Consider the following 15853-nt stretch of genomic DNA (forward strand, 5'->3'; position numbering starts at 1 on the left):
TTATTGAACGACTCTTCAAGTTACACTGATAAATGTGTTAGCACTAATATGTTAAGCAGAGTTGTAAATCTATGTACAAGCAGTGGTACGTTAAGAAGTACAGGAGAAATAAAGTGTTGCATACATCATTTTTCATTCATTCTCAACAAAATTTTGTCAAAATTTTATTTCTATAGAAAATTTTGTCAACATTTTATTTCTACAGAAAATTTTGTCAAAATTTTATTTCTATAGAAAATTTTGTCAACATTTTATTTCTATAGAAAATTTTGTCAAAATTTTATTTCTATAAAAAATTTTGTCAAAATTTTATTTCTATAAAAAATTTTGTCAAAATTTTATTTCTTTAGAAAATTTTGTCAAAATTTTATTTCTATAGAAAATTTTGTCAAAATTTTATTTCTTTAGAAAATTTTGTCAAAATTTTATTTCTATAGAAAATTTTTCAAAATATAGAAAATTTTGTCAAAATTTTATTTCTATAGAAAATTTTGTGAAAATTTTATTTCTATAGAAAATTTTGTCAAAATTTTATTTCTATAGAACATTTTTCAAAATTTTATTTCTATTGAACATTTTTTCAAAATGTTATTTCTATAGAAAATTTTGTCAAAATTTTATTTCTATAGAAAATTTTGTTAAAAATTTTATTTCTATAAAAATTTTTTTCAAAATTTTATTTCTATAGAAAATTTTGTCATAATTTTATTTCTATAGACCATTTTATTTTTATAGAAAATTTTGTCAAAATTTTATTTCCAGAGAAATGTTTGCCAAAATTTTAGGTTTTCTATAAAAAATTTTGTCAAAATTTTATTTGTGTAGTAAATTTTGTTAAAATTGTATTTCTATAAAAAAATGTTGTCAAAATTTTATTTCTATAGAAAATTTTTTCAAAATTTTATTTCTATAGAAAATTTTTTCAAAAATTTATTTCTATAGAAAATTTTGTCAAAATTTTATTTCAATAGAAAATTTTGTAAAAATTTTATTTCTATAGAAAATTTAGTCAAAATTTTATTTCTATAGAAAATGTTGTCACAATTTTATTTCTATAGAAAATTTTGTCAAAATTTTATTTCTATAGAAAATTTTGCCAAAATTTTAGGTATTCTTTAGAACATTTTGCCAAAATTTTATTCAATAGAAAATTTTGTTAAAATTTTATTCTATGGAAAATTGAGTCAAAATTTTATTTCTATTGAAAATTTTGTCAAAATTTTATTTCTATAGAAAATTTTGTCAAAATTTTATTTCAATAGAAAATTTTGTCAAAATTTTATTTCTGTAGTAAATTTTGTTAAAATTTTATTATTTTTCCATAGAAAAATAATAAAATTTTATTTCCATAGAAAATTTTGTTAAAATTTTATTTCTATAGAAAATTTTGTTAAAATTTTATTTAAAATTTATTTATTTTAGAATTTTATTCTATAGAATATTGTTTCAAAATTTTATATCTGTAGTAAATTTTGTAAGATTTTATTTCTATAAAAAATTTTGTAATAAGATTTATTCTACAATGCGGACAATTGTCTTTTATTATTATTTTTAAGCCTACAAAGTCAATAATTGAATTTTTATTGAAATGTAATACAAGTTTAAAACTAAATATTCTCTTCTACATTGTCTTTCAATTTGTATAACCTCAACATAGGATGGTAATAAGGTTATAACAAGTTTGCCGTACAAGAGTAACCACCACGTAACGATCTATGTTGGCTAGAACACAAATTACACAAATTTAACAACGGACACCGAATGCTTTGTTTGCAGATATTTTTCTGTTTAACGTGTTGATATCCCACATAAACAAGTCAAATTCAATTTTTGAAATTTTAACAAATAAAATTTTAATAAAAAATATATAGAATATTTAAATACACTAAAAATAAGATTCAGTAAAAAAGATTCGATAACGTTTAATGATATTCATTTTAAAGCCATCTAATTGTTACTTCTGAATAAAAATCTATTTGCAAAATAAAATTTACATAGGAATGTGTTCCATTTAATTGGAGTATATAGCTCCCACAATAAATTACTTAATGAATTTTCCAGCTGCTTCATCTAAAATGCAAATAAGATCGCCATTTGTTGGTTTAACCTGACCGGCCGGCAGAGGTTCTTTATCAACAAAAACTTTCTGTAAAATTTCGAAATACAAAAGTAACATTTAACAATTTGACAGGTTCAATATTTACAATCCTACCTTAACCATATCCGCTTTGCCTTCACCACACATGGCAAATATACAACAAGAGGCATTATTGATTAATGGTAAAGTCATTGTGATTCTTTTCGGTGGTGGTTTAGGCGAATCCTCAATAGCTGCTATAAGTTTATGATTTTCCTGTAGCAATGCATGGCCTGGAAACAACGAACATGTATGGCCATCTGGACCCATACCCAAAAGAAGCAAATCGAAACGGGGCACAACAGCTTTTTCCATATTAAATTCTTTCAATATCTTTCTTTCATAATCTGCAGCGCATTCTTCCACACTGCCACTAAGATCAATCCATATAAACTGTTTCTCCTTCAATGTAGTTTTTGGCAATAGTTTCCGTTTGTAAACACCATATGTGGAATCATCATCAGATTCTTGAACGAAACGTTCGTCACAAAAGAAAAATTGCCATTTGCTTAAATCCGAAGATTTGATAGACTGCAAGGCCGAGCTTAGATAATTAACCAATGATCCACCTGTAAATGATATTGCATGAGTTACTATTAAACAAATTTTAATATTGGAAATAAAACGAGTAATAGTGATACTTTTTTATGTTGACTGAAGCTCATATACCAAATGGCCGAATAGGAGAAATTTATTCAACATATTCTGAGAAATAATCTGAAATGAACTGATTTCCATAAAAACCCGCATGGTAATTTGGTAGCTTCGAACGGTATAAGATTCACTAAAGCATCATAAAATTAATATGGGTTCCTCCGAAACAGCATTGCCACATAGATTTTTCTTTTTTTTACCAAAATCGGACCAAAATTTCCATCAGTGGACCAAATATCCAATTTTAAAGAAAAAATACACTTAAAAGTAATTGGACCACTAAATGATCCCATGGTTCTTTTATTATAAAAATAAAAACAAATGAGTAAAATAGAAAGTCAGGCGGGGCCGACTATATCATACCCTAAACCAACTCTACTGAATTAGTAAATATAAGCATTTGTGGGGTATCATTGAAATATGGCATTATGGTCAAAAATAGAGTTATGAGGACCTAATTTCGGAAAATTGAGGAATACATAAATGTGTGGGAGCTAAATCTATATCTAAATCTGAACCGATTTCAATGAAATTTTTCCGACTTAAGGGGTACTATCAAGAACTACACTGCCCAGCAAAAACTAGGTAACCACATCTCATTACAATTTACATTACCAGGAGTAAAGCTGTCATTACACATTGCATTACATTGCGGTGAGTTATAATGACTAACTTGTAATGACAATAATAAATACTTCTCCGTAATTTTCGAATTGATATTCTCAAAATGTATTGCATTTGGCTGTTAATGACTTATGCCCTGTTCCTGTATATCGAACGAAAACCAGTTCGAAAGAAAGGCAGTCACTCGAATTCGAATGAATTTGGTTTTTTTTTATTTTTGAAAGTTCGATTCGTTTGTATGAGAATACATTGATTATTAAAAATGAGTATTTTTAAATTTTTGGCCTGAGAATTCATTGAAATGTTAACAATGCTTTTACTTTCTTGACACTTATTGTATATGTTCGTTTATTACTCGACAACAAAATATGAAGTGACTTGCCTTTCGAAATAAAAGAACAAAAATCAATTTTCTTTCGTTTGGAATACGAAAGAAAGCTTTCGTTCGATATACAGGAACAGGCCATTAATAAAATAGAATAAATGATGGTACCATTAAGTATAATTATTCACATAATTGAGCATTTAAAAAAACTCAAAAAGAGTATGTTATGTAACGGCAATTCTGAAGATTTTTCCGGTGAGGAATATTCTTCACGAATATTTCGAATAATTGTGTTTTAAATTAATGACGTTACCATACTATGTTTTAAATAAATGTTTTATTATACCTCATTCACATTACACTTTCAAAATCGACCACTAGATTTCAACTGTCATTTGCCTTATAAAAGGGATATATAAAATCCACTTTTAGTAGGTTTCGAACATAATGTGAATCTAACTCCCTTAAACGACATTTATTTCTAATTTAATTGTGAAATTAATTTTCCTGTAATCTTATTTAGATGATTTGTTACATTTTTGTTTATTTCTACAATATTCGTTTCTATTCAAGTAATGTTCATATTAAAGCATTACTCGTCATATTTTGATCCATTGTAATCGGCTAGAGAAGTCAATATTTTCGAGATTTGGTTGCCTGAGACAATAAGTGGTTATTTTGCAAACTTTGGTATATCTACGAATAAGTGATTACATATTAGATATTATGCTTTAAAAGCACTAATTATTTCATGGCCAAAGGTATGCCTGGGGAGAAGTACTTGCCTCCTAGGACATGCGTATGTAAATGTAATCCGGAGCGATGCCAATTAATAAGTGGTTATTCATTTTTAAACAGGCTTACCTACAAGATTACCGGGTAATGAGAATTTTTGCTGGGTGTGTTAAATTTTACAACGGTTGAGTTAAATTTTTATCGGTTAGTAAATAAGCGTTATATGACCTCATTTGTCGATATCGGGTGATACATATATATGGGAGATATATCTAAATTTAAACCGATTTTTTTTTCTAAATTCAATAGCGATTGTGCAAAAAGAACACCAAGGGCTAGAGACTCTGGTGGTGATTCTGAGTCGATCGGTATATAAAACCAATATTTCTGTTAGGCACATTTTTGGGCAGATCAAACTTACTATACCCTGACCACTATGAGGTTTAGGGTATAAATACCAGATAGGATTAATATGAATGAATAAGCAGGAGAAATCAGAATATTAAAATTATTTTTTGAAAACGTCGATGTTTCGACCTCCCGATTTTATATCGGTCGGTCTTCATGAGGCCAAACCGAATGGCCTCATGAAGACCTACTACCCATTTAACACATTGAGTGCCATGGTTCCATGTTTTTGTGCGACACCTCATCCTTCCTGGTGTGCCATGTTATAAGAAAACGTGCATCAGGCATTGTTTGCCCTTAGATATTGCCGTTTCTGTCTGACTCTGCAAGGTTTTTGTGTTTTTATGTGTTCCTAGTACCCTAATGCCCTAAATTTTGGTCCAAGTTTAATAGAGATATCTTAATTTTTGCGGTTTTTATGATAAAAACTCCGAGCTTCTTCTTCGTTTTAATTTTTAAAATTGATTAGAATTCGTTGGATATTTCGGAAGAATTTTTTATATTTATACAAAAATATTAAAATTAGGATATGATAATAAATGCAATTTACATTCAGCTTTTAGAAAGCAGTCAATAATGCATAATTGGGGAGTGTTGGGGCATTGCGGATAGTAGGTAGTTGTTCTTTTGATATCCTTTCTTGCTTTCTTTCAAATAAAAATAGCACAAAATAAATATAAAAGCAGATATAATAACAAGTATATACGGCCGTAACTTCGGCCAGGCCGAAGCTTATATACCCTCCACCATGGATTGCGTAGAAACTTCTACTCAAAACTGTCACCCGCAATCGAATTACTTCGGTTGCGGTAACACTTGCCGATAGCAAGGTATCTTAAAACTTCCTAACACCGTCTTCTAAATTGCCAGGTATTCCATACCGTACTGGTATATGTTGAACTAAAAAAGGCCGATTAAATACGTATATAATTAACTTTGACAATTTTTTTTATAGAAATAAAGTTTTGACAAAAATTTCTATAGAAATAAAATTTTGACAAAATAAAATTTTGACATTTTCTATAGAAGTAACATTTGGACAAAATTTTCTATAGAAATAAAATTTTGACAAAATTTTCTATAGAAATAAAATTTTGACATTTTCTATAGAAGTAAAATTTGGACAAAATTTTCTATAGAAATAAAATTTTGACAAAATTTTCTATAGAAATACAATTTTGGCAAAATTTTTTATAGAAATAAAATTTTGACAAAATTTTCTATAGAAATAAAATTTTCTTTCGTGTTTTGTTTTTTATTGTGGGTTTGTACTTCAATCATATTTGTTGTTTTGATCTCAGCTTTAAAACCATTGTGTTGACTAACAATGAAAAACAAAACATGAATGAAGTAAGAGGAAGCACGCTCAAAGTAAACCCAGCTAACTGCACTCAAATCGATGATTTGATGGTAGCAAAGGAAAAGAGAAATGTTTGTATGAATTTATTTCGGCATAAGCCGGCTATCATAAACCTTTTTTCGGAAGGTTCAAGTGTGGTTCACTTTGTGTTTGGTGAACTACCAGAATTTGTTCTGATAATTGGTTGATAGCTTTGAGGAATGTAGTAATTCCGAAACGTGCGTCCATCCAACCATCTTGCAGTCTATAGGGCTTTGCCCAAATAAATTTGACAAACATTATTTTCCTCTGTTGGTTAAGCTACTCTTGTATTTTAGCCAACACAATGGTTTTAAAGCTGAGATCAAAACAACAAATATGAAATAAAATTTTGACAAAATGTTCTATAGAAATAAAATTTTGACAAAATTTTCTATAGAACAAAAATTTTTACAAAATTTTCTATAGAAAGAAAATTTTGGTAGATTATTTTTGGCTCGAGTGACAACCATGATTATGAACCGATATGGACCAATTTTTGTGTGATTGGGGATCGGCTATATATAACTATAGACCGATATGGACCAATTTTGGCATGGTTATTAGCGGACATATACTAACACCACGTTCCCAATCCCACGGCGGCGGGTTCTACGCACCGGATTGACCCGATGGATACCAGCCATCGGCCAGCGGCTGCCACCTCAGTGTACGTGTTGTCTCGTCCGTTTTTTCGTGTTGGAGAAGGTGCATCCCGGGGAGCCTTCTCCGCCTGCTTTTGGTCCGAGCCGGGATAGAGGAAAACCCCGGACCATGGTACTGTGCCGTCTGCCGAAATCGAATTCACCATCGCTCGGTTTCGGTGAGGTGTAACCGGTGCATGGAATGGGTGCACTTCCGGAACTGCTCCGGCCTAACATCGCTGCGGGAGTATAGTCAAACTGACTTCGTGGCAGGATGCTGTGCCAATGACAGCAGCAGTGGGTCATCTGATTATGTGACCCCACCGACTTCTCCCGCACAACAATATTCTCCGCCGCAGCATCTTACACCGAATATTGTTGTACCAGTTCCGGAGAGTGCATCATTTTTGCAATTTAATTGCAACGGGCTCCGTGGTAAGATTAGTGAGATCGTAGACTTTATGAATCGGAAAAGGATAAGGGTCGCGGCGATCCAGGAAACAAAGCTGAATCCCACCTGCAGCCTACGACATTGTGATGGGTACAATGTCCTACGGAAGGATCGCACAAGAAATGGAGGTGGTGGCCTGGCTTTCATATTACACCGTTCCGTGCAGTATAGACCTATCACGCTTGTGCTAGACACTAATGACCCGTACATGGAATGTATGGGGGTAGCAGTTAAGTGTGGGGCTGCCGAGATAGAGCTATACAATGTGTACATACCGCCGGTTGGTAGCTGTGCTCCTGGTTATAGCCCAAACATTGAGTGGATGTTGAGCGGGCATAACCGATTGGTTCTAGGAGATTTTAATGCCCACCATGAACTTTGGCATTCTCTCCTGATATCCCTTCTTTCGCCAGTAGCCAAGACACTTGAGGCACTACTCCTCCCCAGCCTTGTGGAGAATTTTCCAGCTGCCCACCATCAACATGGATTCCGTAAGGCGCATAGTACGACAACAGCCTTACATGCCATTTCGACACATATTAATAAGGGACTTAACCAGCTCAGGCCGTGTCACAGGACGGTCCTCGTGGCGCTTGACCTATCGAAAGCATTCGATACGGTCAACCATGCCACATTATTTGAGGACATCGAGAATACGTCCCTACCGGCAGGAGCGAAGCGTTGGGTGCTGAATTATATGTGTGGACGCCAGTCGTACGTGGAATTCAGGGACAGAAAGTCAAGACCGCGTAGAGTTAAACAGGGAGTTCCCCAAGGTGGGGTGATATCTCCGGCACTGTTTAACCTCTACATGTCCTCGATTCCACCCCCTCCTGACGGCGTCGAGATTGTATCATATGCGGATGACTGTACAATCTTGGCATCTGGGCCCAATGTTGATGACATTTGCGATCGGTTGAACGTCTACATAGCTAATCTTACCAGTTATTTCACTGCGATAAACTTGAGGATATCCCCCACCAAATCCTCAGCCACACTATTTACTACATGGACGGCAGAAGTGCGCAGGCAGTTGAATATCAGAGTCGATGGAGTAATAATTCCGACCACAAATTACCCCAAGATTCTTGGGGTCACATTCGACAGCCTTTTTAGGTCATCTGCCCATGCCACTGCAATTTGTAATAAGCTCCGTGGTAGAAACAAGGTCCTTAAGTCACTAGCCGGCAGTACTTGGGGTGCGGACAAAGAAACCTTGCTAACTACTTATAAGGCAATTGGCCGGTCAGTGGTAAACTATGCAGCGCCAGTGTGGACACCGCAGACCAGTGATACGCAGTGGAATAACATACAAACCTGCCAGAACGCTGCTCTTAGAACTGCGACTGGGTGTCTCCGCAGCACACCCCTGGATCACCTTTATGTGGAGACAAAGATCATCCCTGTGCGAAGACACAACTACATGTTGTCAAAGCAGTATCTCCTGGGTTGTTATCGCAGTAATCATCCAAACCACCATCTTATGGATACACAACCACCACCCAGGAACGTAAGGGTTGATATACATAATCTAGAGCGCGAGATCCAGCGCTATAAAAGAGAGCCTCTAGATCAAGCAGCGTACCAGGCAGGTTTGAACAGGATTCATGAGGATACTGTAGCTGAAGCGGTGAGAAGCTACAAGGTTAATCCTGTTCTTGGAGTCCGACCACCGCCCATAGCACCGGAGGAAAGAGACCTCCCACGGCAGACTAGGGTAGTTTTGGCCCAATTAAGATCAGGCAAGTGCAGCCGCCTCAATTCCTACTTATCGGTGATTGATAGCAGCGTAGCTGACGTTTGTCCAATTTGCAACCAAGGGCCACACGACACGCGTCATCTTTTCTCTTGCCCAGCCAAACCAACCCGACTTACCACCAGATCACTCTGGACACACCCCATCTTAGTCGCAGAGTTCCTTGATCTGCCAACAAGCTGATGTACCACGCGTATAACATGAAATGGATGAGATCACAATAAACTGTTACAACAACAACAACAACACCACGTTCCAAATTTCAACCGGATCGAATGAATTTTGCTTCTCCAAGAGGCTCCGGAGATCAAATCTGGGGAACGGTTTATATCGGGGCTGTATATAATTATGGACCGATATGGACCAATTTTTGCATGGTTGTTAGAGACCATATACCTACACCACGTACCAAATTTCAGGCGGATCGGATGAAATTTGCTTCTCTTAGAGGCTCCGCAATCCAAATCTGGGGATCGGTTTATATGGGAGCTATATATAATTATGGACCGATGTGTACCAATTTCTGCATGTCTGTTAGAGGCCATATACCTACACCACGTACCAAATTTCAGGCGGATCGGATGAAATTTGCTTCTCTTAGAGGCTCCGCAAGCCAAATCTGGGGATCGGTTTATATGGGGGCTATATATAATTATGGACCGATGTGGACCAATTTCTACATGTTTGTTAGGAGCCATATACATACACTACGTACCAAATTTCAGGCGGATCGGATGAAATTTGCTTCTCTTAGAGGCTCCGCAAGCCAAATTTGGGGATGGGTTTATACGGGGGCTATATATAATTATGGACCGATTTGGACCAATTTTTGCATGTTTGTTAAAGACCATATACTAGCACTATGTACCAAATTTCAGCCGGATCGGATAAAATTTGCTTCTCTTAGAGGCTCCGCAAGCCAAATCTGGGGATCGGTTTATATGGGGGCTATATATAATTATGGATCGATTTGGACCAATTTTTGCATGGTTGTGAGAGACCATGTACCAAATTTCAACCGGATCGGATGAATTTTCCTCCTCCAAGAGGGTCCGCAAGCCAAATCTGAGCGTCGGTTTATATGGGGGCTCTACGTAAAAGTGGACCGATATGGCCCATCCGACCTACGTCAATAACAACTACTTGTGCCAAGTTTCAAGTCGATAGCTTTTTTCGTTCGGAAGTTAGCGTGATTTCAACAGACGGACGGACGGACATGCTTAGATCGACTCAGAATTTCACCACGACCCAGAATATATATACTTTATGGGGTCTTAGAGCAATATTTTGATGTGTTACAAACGGAATGACAAAGTTAATATACTATGGTGGAGGGTATAAAAAATTACAATAAATGTAAAGAACAATGTTTAAAAAAAAATTTTCGTACGACAGCGAGTTTTACGATTGCAATTCCGTCGTGCAGTGCCACGTCGTACGGAAATGTTCGACATAATAACGTTATAAAATCCAAAATAAACCACAAAATCATCCGGGATTGGCGTAGAACTGAATATTTTCTATTTTTACACCAGTTTAGAGCAAAATATGTGCCTGGCACGCGGGGAAGGTTTTCGTCAAAACCCCTTGGCACTCAATGTGTTAATTTCTTGAGAGAAATATCTGATTTGCTGTAGTGTTGATTTGGAACCACACATTTATGTGTCAATTGTGGTTTATACCTATCAATTTTCTGATATAGCTCTATCTCCCGATCGAGAGAAATTTAAAATCCTTTACAACTTAAACATACAAGGTTCATAAAGATCCAGAAATCCCATAAATTTAACTTAGATAATACGGTTGTAAAATAAAATACTGTAAAAGCCTTTTGGACCGATGTTAATAAGCAACCAATGAATCGAGAATTTAAACATTGCAGTCCAATGAGTGCAGTCCCTACTATCTTAAACTTAATAACAACGGTCCTACTTTTTATAGTAGGGATTACTGAGAGAATATGAGTTTAATCCCAGAATTCGAAAAGAGAACAGTATATTTTAGTGTGCTTAAGTCATTAGTTAATCCTTTCTTTCTACTTTGTGAACATTTCTATAAGCGCAGAACTTTAAAGACGTTGAAGGAGTAGGCACTAAACAAGCCTAGCTAAGGATAAGATAACTGCTACATATAGTCGCCCTCCAAGCTTTTGCAATAATTTGATATTCGTGTGTCTAATATAGTACCGGATTAAATATTTATTTAATTGGAAACATATATTCTCCAAAACCTTTTGGCTATGGCCAATTTGGGAACCCCTGGGCCGAAAATTTACTACCACCTGTAGATAATCCATATCCAACATACCTGATAGACCTATACGAAAGACACCTCTGGTTTTTAATGCTTCCTCAGAACGTTGTTCTATTTGTTCTTTTAATTTCTCAATCACTTCGGCTTCGTTTTTTACAACAATAAATTCCATATTTGCAATATTTTACTTTTACTGACGATGACGTTTCAATACCGGCAAAATATTTAGTGCAATTTTTTGGCTTACCAGTGTTGCCAATACAAATGTTTACATAAAAACATTTTGCAGGTATAGACACTTGTGCTACAACAAAGTTGCTTCGCTTTTATTTACGACATAAACGTGTATGATGAAATTAGGAAGGACATTCCGAATTCATCCCGAAATCCAGGGATTTACGGAAAGGAATTAATCCTAAATCCGAGATTTTTTATCTCTGACTTTTTCGTGGTCCCAAAAATATAATCCCAATTTGGGGCTTTTTATTTTTTTTTCTGTTATTAACAAATTGGTGTCTTCATTCACGGTAAACGATCTGGGATCCTAAGGTTTATAAACTCAAATCCTAATGACATTTATAGATGAGATATAGTAAAGTAAGTTGTACTCTGCCAACATTTATTGAATTGGATATCTCTTCTGAGAAACCTTTCCACGTCGAAACTAGTCGTATACGATATCCAAAAGTTGTACCCAAGGCCAGAGAATGAAGCCGACCCATTTTTGTCGGCGGCGGCTAACACTAAATGTTTGCCTCCGGCGGCGGCGGCTTGACGGCTAAAGGTAGGTACTATGTTCGGTTTCCGAAGCGAAATCCCATACAAAACCAAAAATGCGAAAAACTACCGAAATATTTTTTCATTTGTGGTACTTTGTTTTTTTTTCGAGTCGAAAAACTGGCATAAAGTGCATAGTCCCTAATTAGGTCGGCTTTAAATCCTTCCATATGTTGAGATTAGTTAGTTTCAAAACATGGCGCCATTTGTAATGTGAATTAAGAAATAATTGATTTATTCAAATGATTTGTGTTAAATTAGAATACAAAAGTGGTTCGCGTTGTTATTTAAAAATGCAATTAGATTGACGAAATAAAAATAACGGAGTGCTATATGTATATAACATATATAACAGCATCTGGTTCTGTAGCCGTTTCTGCCACAGTAGCATCTGCCCTCACATCCCTGACACCCACAATTGCAGCCACTACATCAGCTACAGTGAACAACTCCAACATAGCACCCTCAACACTGCCACGACCACAGTGGCTGTGACCGCAAATATTGTATTGCAACAACCAAATACAACGGCCGCCCAAGTAGTGAGTGGTCCCATTGGGGTGGCAGCAAATACTACTCCAACATTAGCCACTATTACTAATTCTTCAAATGCAATATCGACTGTTGCTGCCGTTAGTAATACAAATGCAATACTAATGCAATGGTGGTTTCACAATCATCCACAATAGTATCACCAGCAGCTGGATCGAATGTTGTTGTTCCCACCGCTACAATGGCTTTAGCAGGAGCTACCGTGGGACTTAAGTCTGGTCCAGATATTACAATGACATTGCACCGTATAAATACGGCAGAGAATGAAGTTGATGTGGAGGAATGTTTACCAGGTGATGTTGTTAAATTGGATTTTGCTGGCGAAGAAGTGGCCGGGTGAAATTTTACCCCTAAGGAATGTCTTCTAGGAGTTTCCAATCGGCGACCGGTGCCCTTTGGAAACTCCGCCTATTACAACAGTACCATCATCGCTTCAGCCATCAGCAACAATAGCATTCCATCAGCGTCATATTGTAGAGATACAACCAGGCCACCATTTATCATCATCCCCTGCTAATTTAGAATTGACTAATGTTATGCTACATAATGTTTGCACAGAACACGAAGAAGTAGAAGAAGCTAATTGTCATAATACTGCAGATGTAATCGATGAAGATTTCTTTTTTAAAATATGCTTAAAAACGATTTCGTCTTATCTCTGTAAACCCAGTGCTTCTACATTCAACACCCATTTTTTACAAAGAAATGAATTGTATTTTTTTTATTATTTTACCGCTCCTCGTAATTGCTCCCTTTTCTATTTGTTAAGCGAGCTCGTTTTTTGTGTGTAAAGGCCGGTACTCTGTTCGGTTTTCGCGTTGAAACTCCTTACAAAATTAAAAAATGCGAAAAACTAGCGAAATTTTTCCATTTGTGGTACTTTGTTTTTTTCGAGTTGAAAAACTGACGTTTATAGCATGGCGCCATTTGCAATGTGAATTTAGAAATAATTTATTTATGAAAACTATTTGTGTGGGTTTATAACACAAACACGGATTATATTTTTGTTCCGAAACTATACAAAGGATCAAAGGAGCAGCAGATCAATTGCCCAAGGAAAATAACATGTTAATTTTGTAATAACAAACAGCAACCACCAACTTAATTCAATATCGCTCCCTGTAAATTAGCGCTCCAAGTTACCTAAATAAACACCGCTTTCTATGTGCGAAATAATGGTTTCTATAAAATTTTTTCGCGAGAATGAACATAGTACCGGCCTTAAGAGGCGTAAATGAATGAGAACTGAACAAAAGAAATGTTAATGCAATTTTAATTTTTAATGGAAACAACATGAAAGCTAAATATGAGAAATGATAATTAAAAATTTTTAAATATAACAATATTAATGAAAGAAAGCTGATAATCCAGAAAAGAAAACATTGTGTTCTAGGGTCTTTAATTGGTGTATAAATGTACAAATTAATAAAAAATCATAATAAAATTATAATCGAACTTGTTTTATTTTTATATTCCGGGGTATAAGTAATTGGGTGGTCTTATACGTTTTATACTTTTTAATATAAAATTAGTAAATTTTTCTGAACAAAGTTATATCCAAAATAAATGTTTATAGCAAATAATTAAATAATTTTTATTTAAATAGCAAAATAATTTTCTTGTATTCATCATTTGTCCAAAATGATTGCGATAGGCTGGAATGAAACGATTTAATTTCGTTGTGGCTTTTAAATTTCAGTTAGCGGCATTCTTGCATTATATCAATTCAAAACACTGGTTGAATTTCATAACGTGACTGAAATAGTTATTGGAACTTATACATTGGGAGAGTATAACATCCTTCAGTAAACCAGCCAATTGCTTCTCAATGTATTAATTTCAGTCAACGAAGAGTCTGGTATAGAACACTAACATCCCTTTGTGACGAAATATAAGTCGGGAACAGTGACTTTGGCTTAGGGACTACCCTTGAACTTGAGTTATGGGCTTAAGTTGGTTGTTCCCCCCGATGTAACAACATTGGCAAATGCAATGGCGTTATTATCCTTTGTGGGAACCGTGGTGGTGGCCACTGGATTTGAAATTGCTAGTGAGGCGGCAACAGCATGGTATTGCAATGCGATTGTGTAGATATTGTGGACACCAACGAATTAAGTTTGTTGATGAATGAGTCCATTGCTGCGCATGATGTAAAAGTTAGCATAACACCGGAATTATATGTTTTTTTGATGTGCGTTACAAATTGACGGTATCCATTTGGAAAAGCTGAAGAAGACAATGTACCACATGTTGTAAAAGCTGTTGCAGAATGTGGTAAGACACCAGGAGTAGAGCGGCTGGAGCTTTATTCTTAACAATTATTAGTGTCCAGTGCTGTATGAGATTTTTTTGCAAAACAATCCAAAAACTGGTAGAAAAACACTTTTCAAAACAATTATCATGAATGCGTGTATGTAAACAATCAGCTGCTGCGTATGTATAAGTAAAAATAGTATGACATTTGGCGATGTTGTCAATTAAATTGCGGAAAAATAAACGCGGAATAGCTCCAAAATAGCTGTTTTCTTCGTTCGAAATGTATTGTCAACACTCTCATTTTTCAACGCGAAAGAATGGTTAAGTGAAGTTTTTTTCGTGCCAACAAACATAGTACCCACCTTAAGCCGATAAAAAATTGTCTGTTCGGCGGCGCAAAATTATCTATTATAAAATCAATTTGAAGTTTTCCCAATTGTAATGTGATTAGTTGTACAACCAATCTTACAATCAAATTTACATTTCATTCAAATTTTTTGAGCTAAATTTTTGTAAAACTATTATAGCAACTTGATACTAATTGATTAAAAGTGGAAAGTTCAAAATTTTGGCAAAAACTATAACAAATATTATTAAATTTTTCTGATATAAATCAATATTTTAGATTAATTGGCGGCTAAATTTGAGTCGAGATGAGTCGACATATTCGGCGGCGGCGTCGACTGCTAAAAACGGGTCGGCGACGGCTAAAATCGGCGGCGCGACTCGGCGGCTTCATTCTCTGCCCAAGGCATATTAATTAAAGGTAAAGTCACGAGCAAACGTGTGTACACCCCATGATATTTAGAAAGTCAAACTAAAATGGCAGGTCACTTAAGTTGACATTTTTTGTATGTCTAGTGTTGTTGTATTGTAATATTTATGTACACAAAGAATGTAAAC

General features: G+C 35.0%; 1 protein-coding gene across 1 annotated transcript; it reads right to left on the minus strand.

The window, feature by feature from the left end:
- Window positions 1-1827: 1827 nt before the first annotated feature.
- Window positions 1828-11607, minus strand: Pgls (6-phosphogluconolactonase). The gene is made up of 3 exons (XM_075311928.1): window positions 11420-11607; window positions 2213-2706; window positions 1828-2146 (listed from the first exon to the last, which is right to left on the minus strand). The coding sequence occupies exons 1-3, from the start codon at window positions 11535-11537 to the stop codon at window positions 2042-2044; spliced, it is 717 nt and encodes a 238-aa protein (XP_075168043.1). The 5' UTR covers window positions 11538-11607; the 3' UTR covers window positions 1828-2041.
- Window positions 11608-15853: the final 4246 nt, after the last annotated feature.

This window comes from Haematobia irritans, chromosome 5 (assembly GCF_050003625.1).
Source record: "Haematobia irritans isolate KBUSLIRL chromosome 5, ASM5000362v1, whole genome shotgun sequence".
NCBI lineage: Eukaryota > Metazoa > Arthropoda > Insecta > Diptera > Muscidae > Haematobia > Haematobia irritans.

Bases quoted from the DNA above. Each gene is read 5' to 3' on its own strand.
- Pgls (XM_075311928.1), bottom strand. From the start codon at position 11,537: ATGGAATTTATTGTTGTAAAAAACGAAGCCGAAGTGATTGAGAAATTA. The intron at 2,707-11,419 runs GTATGTTGGATA...TATCATTTACAG, and splicing joins CTTTCGTATAGGTCTATCAG to GTGGATCATTGGTTAATTAT. The intron at 2,147-2,212 runs GTAGGATTGTAA...GAAATTTTACAG, and splicing joins GCAAAGCGGATATGGTTAAG to AAAGTTTTTGTTGATAAAGA.